The 7,396-nt window shown below is 48.2% G+C and overlaps 1 protein-coding gene across 6 annotated transcripts in view; it reads left to right on the top strand.

The window, feature by feature from the left end:
- The first annotated feature begins 7,169 nt into the window (after positions 1-7,169).
- LOC115080208 (zinc finger protein 282-like) overlaps positions 7,170-7,396 on the top strand; it is a 45,408-nt gene continuing 45,181 nt past the window's right edge. For 3 of the 6 annotated variants that reach the window (XM_029584341.1, XM_029584340.1, XM_029584338.1), the window contains exon 1: positions 7,189-7,373. In XM_029584341.1, the coding sequence (XP_029440201.1) occupies positions 7,350-7,373 (24 nt within the window). In that variant the 5' untranslated portion in view covers positions 7,189-7,349. Of the gene's footprint in view, positions 7,374-7,396 lie in introns of all 6 variants that reach the window. The other 3 variants (XM_029584343.1, XM_029584342.1, XM_029584339.1) reach the window with 3 other exon arrangements.

Genomic DNA, 7,396 nt, shown 5'->3' with positions numbered 1-7,396 from the left:
GCAGGTGTGTTGCGCAAGAATAAAAGCACTGCCACACGCTCTCTATGATATCATTTATTTGCATGACGTCATGGTTCAAAGCTTACAGTTCTATACATATATACAAAGTCACATACCTGTCCATGGATATTCAGGTTTCCTCACCCCTCATACATCAGCCTGTCTGTGCGAGAAGTCTGGTCAATTGATTAGGTGAAGAAAGGGAATCTGCAGCACTTCATACGTCTACGAAGGCACTCCAAAAGACTCCTGTTTCGCCGTTCCACCCCTCTGCTTTTTATACATGTCAGGAAAGTTGCTGATCACTATGTTTTCCCTTGTGTCGTTGCCAACAGTTGCCAACAGTCGAAAACAGTTGCTATCCCTGTGTTGTCACCAACAGTTGCTACCACAAAGCCTGACTTATCTCTCCCTTAGGCATAGGCTGGTTGATCAGGCCAGCATGTCCCCGGCAGGAGCAGCCAAAGTCTTTGTTGCACAATCAGTTATTGGCAGCAACATTTTCCTTACACTCCACCCCTTGATCAGCAAGTTTCCGACACGTATGCATAAGAGGCAGTATGAACATTGATTGGGGTTCTCTGAGATAGGCGATGTACACGATAGGTGAGGTAACAGTTACAGGTCAGACAGAGTATGCACACAATCATCACAATTAAAATAGGGTGTAGGAGCCAATTTAACGTTCTCTGGGCTGTGGAGGAATGACCTGTAAAGATGTCCCACCAGGAGTGGTGGGTATCGTCAGCAATTTTTTGAGTCAAAGAATGAAGTTGATCGGCCACAAATAAAGTTCTAAGTGATACAATGTCCATAGACTTATTCAATCGAGCCAATATTTGTTGTAATTGATGAGAGGCGTTAATGGCTCTCTGCAAAGGCCGTAAGTCTAGAAGGGGGATCTGTAAAAATGCAATTGATATGTTAACAGTCATGGAAATATTTAATGTATCTTTAGCGAGCAGGTAATACGTGACATTATTAAATGAAAAGACCGATATGTTATAAATACAGCCGCTAAAAGAAGAATTATAAACACAAATTACTTGGGGCGCGACCACAGTGAACCCTTGCGCATCTGCTGGTAATACCCATAAGGCGCATTCACTCGTAGAGTGTTGTAAAGTACAATCTTCCTTGGTACGAGATACCGAGAAGTAACAAGCAAGATATCCTGATAAAAGCGGAATGCAGTTGTCCAAAGAAGAAGTTCTATTATCGGGAAAGATCCATTTACCGGAAAAAGTCGGCTGGACCAAGACAGGTCCTGACGGGGACCCCACACGGAACGGAAGCGCCATGAATTTACATGCGGTGGTGTTGCTTCCATGATACCATTCAATTAACCCTGTGCAATATAAATGGCTACATGTGGTTTGCTCCGGACGTGGTCTCCATTCAAGAGGATAAGGGATCAAAGTTTTGACATAATGCTCAAATAGCGTTTTCCAGATAGGAGTATGTCTGATATATAATTGGGTTTGGACATTTTGGATTTGTTGAGTAAGGTAAATTATTTGCAATCGGATCTGAGTCCAATTAAACAAGGCAGAGACATTCTCTATCACGTGGATCTGCTGATTGAACACGTTCTGATGGTGGTCAGACTGTACTTGCAAATAATTTAGCGTTTGGTGAAAGAGATTTACGTTGTCCGGTATCCAATCCGCCATCAGATTAGTAGCGGTACTTATGTCAGTCCCAGCTCGGGCACCCTTATTTTATAACACTTCAACATCTATACTGTTAAGAACACCAACACCCAGACCAGCACTTCCCAACAGTTTGTCATACCATTCCCGCCGTCGCCTGGCGGGGCGGGGTATGGGGGGAAAAGATATATTAAAATACATTTTATGTACAGTTTTATAAAAGACGGTCGTAATACAGGTTTCCGGCAAACGAATTATGGATTGTTTCCGGAATTGGGGCAGGGATTCCTGACTCATTATCCAATAATAGGTAAACCTGGTAGTTGTTTTGGGTGCTGGGATTTCCATACAACCGAGTATCCAAGCTGGTTTGGAAACATTAATGGCAGGTAATGCAACAGAAACATTATTACATTGGTATCGTGATGCATGAGCAGTACTCATAAAACAAGTATAATCAAAATTCTTACAAACATATTCTGTAGTGTTTTTAATTTCTAGCATCGCATTCGCATCAAACATATTGGTTGATTGGTGTATGGGGAATGACGTATGGGATGATGTTTTCTATCGTAAAATTCCATATGTTACAATTTTCGCATGTTGCATTACGGAATAACTTCCAATTTGTCCGATTTGATGCTTGGATCCTTGATAGTAGTTTGTGGAATCCACCTTGCGCTAAGGAGGGTGTGTTTCCAACGGTCAGGGCCCATATGACCAGGAGGGCTAGTAGCTTCAAGATCGTTGCAAAGAGGATATTGAAGAGGATATTGCCATCCTATTAAGAGAAGAAAAGGAAAACTTTTATTCCCGTAACTTGCAGCGCACGCTCGGTACCTGCTGCCAGACATCTGCACCTTCCGCCAGTACTGTAAGGACAGCATCCTTACCTACTGCCAGGATTTCACCTTTTTGTGGTTCCCGATTAGGGGAAAATATCCAAATTTTCACCCCAGGATGTAATGATTCCGGTGGTATAGTAGTGCTTCCAAGAGCACTTCCCCTTGGTGTTTTATTTGGGACCCCCCATGTCATTGTATCTGTGTGACATGGTATAATGATCAATTGGGCCACCTTAGTATGAGCTGGGATATATATTTCACTTTTTGTTAAATTATGATACACTACAAAAATAGAACCTCTATAGTCTGCGTCAATTATGCCTCCTAAGATTGTAAGACCCTGTTTTGCCCAACTTGACTTAATTCTTACCCAACCAAAATGACCTTTGGGAATGCTACATCCAAAATGCATATCATACAAAAGTGATTGTTGGGGAGGGATTACTAATGCGGTGGGATTGTTCATATCATATCCCGCTGCATCCAAGCTATTCTGCTTTGGTAATTCTACACTACCCTCTGCTGTCGCCCAAAAGATAATGTTACGTTGTTCCAAAGATGTAATACTTATTGCTTCAGATTTTTGATACATTTTTTGAAAAGGTGTCCGTCCGCTTTCTTTCAATGGTCTGCTATTCAATAACTGTAATGCTATTGGTAAATACTGCTTCCACCCCTTAAGAGTATGCGATTTAGTCAAGGATCGCAACATATTTTTTAGTAATCCATTCTAGGGATGTGAATCGTTTTTTGACAATTTAAAATATCGTCCGATATATTTTAAATCGTCAAAAATCGTTAGAAGTGCGATACAATAGGAATTCCCCCGATTTATCGTCAAAAATCGTAAATCAGGGGAAGGGGGAGGGGAAGGGGGAGGGCGGAAAAACCGACACACTAAAACAACCCTAAAACCCACCCCGACCCTTTAAAATAAATCCCCCACCCTCCCGAACCCCCCCAAAATGCCTTAAATTACCTGGGGTCCAGAGCGGGGGTCCCGGTGTGATCTTTTACTCTCGGGCCTGCGGTGCGTTGTAGAAATGGCGCCGGCGCTACCTTTGCCCTGTCATATGACAGGGCAAAGGTAGCGCCGGCGCCATTTTGTTTTTTGTCCCCCGACGTCAGGAGCGTAGGAGATCGCTCCCGGACCCCCGCTGGACCCCCAGGGACTTTTGGCCAGCTTGGGGGGGCCTCCTGACCCCCACAAGACTTGCCAAAAGTCCAGCGGGGGTCCGGGAGCGACCTCCTGCACTCGAATCGTTTTGCCGTACGGCCGGCGCCATTTTGCGCAAAATGGCGCCGGCCGTACGGCAACACGATTCGAGTGCAGGAGGTCGCTCCCGGACCCCCGCTGGACTTTTGGCAAGTCTTGTGGGGGTCAGGAGGCCCCCCCAAGCTGGCCAAAAGTCCCTGGGGGTCCAGCGGGGGTCCGGGAGCGATCTCCTACGCTCCTGACGTCGGGGGACAAAAAACAAAATGGCGCCGGCGCTACCTTTGCCCTGTCATATGACAGGGCAAAGGTAGCGCCCTACCACTCAGCCACACACACCCACCTTTTTCACCACTTTTTAAAAATGAGTGAACTTGATTCCACATTCACTGAGTTTGTGGTGAAGCTTTCCTAGGTATCCGCACTTTTAAATGATCTTTCTCCTTCACTGAATCTGAGTTTAAATGTAAGCTTCTCCTCTGCTGACCAGGTGGGCACAAATGCTTTACTCTTCCAGGTGAGAAGCTAAGGATTGCAGTGGCACCTTCTCCCCTTATGACAAGAGAGTGCTGCCACCTGAACACTTAAGGAATGCAAAGCCGAACCCTTCGTAAGCCTGTCTGTAAAGAGGAGAGGATCATTGGTAAGGGTGTCAAACCTGCTCAACCTTCCTCTCCAGACACCAAGCCTCAAATATCCTCCACACACCTCCTCCTCCTCCTCCTCATAACTTTTGACTCTCAATCTCCTCCTCTCAAGGGCCAAGCCACAAAAGCAGTCCCACCTGCCCCAACAAATCGGACCTCTGTGCCGAGGCTTATCAAGTCCACAAACCAAGGTCATCTGGGCCATTCTGGGGCCACGAGAGCCACTCTTCCCAGATTGTCTGTCTATTATTGGCCATGATGGAAGCACGTACTCGAGACAATGTCGAGGTCATGGTTGCGAGAGAGCATCCAGGCCCTTGGGCCCTCTGTTCTTGGCTGCCACGAAATCCATTTGCAGTTCTCCTCACTTGGTTCTAATCATGGCGGGGATCCAAGATGAGCCCACTCAGGAAATCCACCCCGGCAATGTGTGACACTGAAGAGTCGCCTGTAAGGCCAGGGCTTGGCTCTAGGTTCCGCCTTGCCACCCGCGGTTGCGCTGTCTGACCGAACGTTCGTCGCTCTTCTCCTGGTTAAGAGAAGAAAAACTCCACCGAGGCTCCGAGGCTTGCCCCTGTCTCCAAACGATCAATGGGGACCTCGGCATTTCCAGAGGACTTCAACTCTCTCGTGTCGTGTGCCCTTCTGTCATTACTTTCCTATCCGGAATCTCCAGCTCCGTTCCCTTGGATAAACTGTGGGCCGACAGCCACCAGGCCAGACTGATCTGGGCTCCACCACCCTCCCAAGGGGGTAACCCGAGGTCATCATTCTGCCTCTGAGGATCCCACACTCTTCCTTGGTGGAGGAGGGGAGAAGGAGAGCTTCCTTCTGCTAGTGACAAGGGCTGGGAATAAGCAGAAACGTTACTGGTTATTCTAACTCTATTGCATGAGCAGTCAACCGGTCAGAGGCAAAAGGCTAGGGAAGTCGCTGGAAGAGCTGGTTTACTTCTGGGAGCTTCTGCGCGCTTCGAGGGCACTAAAAAGAGTTAGCCAAATCCTGAGACGATCGGTGCCAACTTCCAGCCGATGTCAGCTACCAGAGATGGGTGCAGCTGACACACCATGCATGGAAACCTAGAATAATGAGCGGATGATAGGTAACGTGGCATGCGGGAGGGATTTCCGCTCATTTTCACTCTCCTCTCTCTCGTTATCTTCTGTCGAATTTGCTGCTGCCATAGCTTCTCCTTTTGCTACTTGAGCCTGGGCGAGAGAACCAAAGATATCGGGGGAGTTCCAGTTTGCCATCTCCCGCCGCATTTCTAAACTGTTGGTTAGCTGAAATATAGCGCATAGTTTTTACTTCTTTTTGAAGACATTGGAGCCCTGAAAAAGCCACGATCAGCTCCCCCCGCCTCCTTCTCCTTTCCCCTCTCTGATTTGTCCGTGTTCTGCTGTCTAGTTTGGGTGAACAGGGTGCTCGTTTCCTCAGGCCGAACTTTCAATCCTGGCCAAGGAACTCTGCTATGGGCCTCGTGGGTGGGGGCCCAGTTAATCGTCCCTGGGACTTTAATTGGCGTTGTTGCCTGGGACAAGCTTCAGCTGCTGACGTTCTGTGGGCCGTGCCAGCCCTGAGAAGGACCATTTCCGACACCCAGCAGACCCAGAGAGGGGCCACTGGGGCCGCCTGCTCAGTTTCCTCCAGGCCACGGTAAAGGATACCATTAATTGGACCAGGAGGAAAGAACTGGTCAAGGGTAGGATCCTTGTAAAGGCATTAGGTATGTTTACAGCTATGGGCAGAGCCCTACCTTGCAGTGTCCATTGGATCAGCGAAGGAATTCATGGTCCAGTGGTCAGCAAAATGGTGTGCTCTGCCTGGCCTTCCCCATTTTCATTAGCTTTTGAATATTTAGGCCTTTTTGTTTTGGGCAGTGAGATCTCCTTATCCTAGCTCCATGAACTTTGGCAGGGAAGGGGGCAGTACAGCCCTGGCAGCTCCCCCTCAGCTTTACGATATCCGCAGTGAATGCTCATGAGAGAGATTTGCATGCGTTGGAGGCCCGGTATATGCAAATTTATTTCATTCGTCTTCATGTCTGAAAGCAGAATTGGCTAGGGGGTCGCCAGGACTGGGTTGGTGACCCTGTCAAAGATGCAGCAGGAGTAAATCTGTTCTCTGATTTAAGAACATAAGAAGTGCCGCGCTGGGTCAGACCAAAGGTCCATCAAGCCCGGCATCCTGCCTCTGACCGTGGCCAACCCGGGTCACGAGTTCCCGGCAGATCCCATTATTTCTGTTACTCCTTTCTGCAGTCTGTCCGGCTAATGATGCATTATGGACCTTTCTTCTAGGAACTAAACCAAACTTCCTTTAAACCACGCTGTGCTCCTCGCCCTGACCATGTCCTCTGGCAACAGATTCCACAGCTGGATCGTGCACCCAGTGATCCGTTTTCAATCTGCCGGTGGTTAGGGGCCCCTTCTTTCAGTATTAGTGAAATGGTAATTAACCCCTTCCACCCCTCTCGTGACTTTACCAGTGTCTATGGCGTCCCCTCTCAGCCCCCTCTTTTCCAAGCTGAGGAGCCCTAACCTGCATAGCCTCTCACCATAGGAGAGCCGGTCCATCCCCTTTATCATTTCCGTCGCCCTCCTCTGCACCTTTTATGGTTCTGCATGCAATGCAACTGATGGGCAGGCAATATATTTTCTGTTTTATCCTCCATTCTTTTTCGGGTCACTCTTGCCTTGCCCAGCAGCTCTCTGCTATCTCTAGAGATCCACCTTAAGGAGCGGGGATTCTCCTCTTCCTCCTCCTCCTCCTCCTCCTCCACTCCCCCAGCTTGCCCTCTGCGCATGCTCCTACTACTGCAGAAAAGAGAATAAAATCAGAACTTTCTGCCTCCCCAGGGCCGGAAATCCCTGCAGAGGGGGAGAGCAGGGGCTTTATCTGAGCCCCCAGGAATCAGCCCTGCCCCCTCTGAGTAGGAACAGCCTGAATCCCTCCCAGCACCTGCAGGACTGAGAGGGAAAAGAGGAGGGCAATGTGTGCCCTGGTGTCTGATCCGGTAAGAAATCCTTCTCTGCCTCT

Source organism: Rhinatrema bivittatum, chromosome 19, assembly GCF_901001135.1.
Source record: "Rhinatrema bivittatum chromosome 19, aRhiBiv1.1, whole genome shotgun sequence".
Lineage (NCBI taxonomy): Eukaryota > Metazoa > Chordata > Amphibia > Gymnophiona > Rhinatrematidae > Rhinatrema > Rhinatrema bivittatum.
The sequence above is the reverse complement of the archived record's forward strand: the minus strand, read 5'-3'. Positions and strand labels throughout refer to the sequence as shown.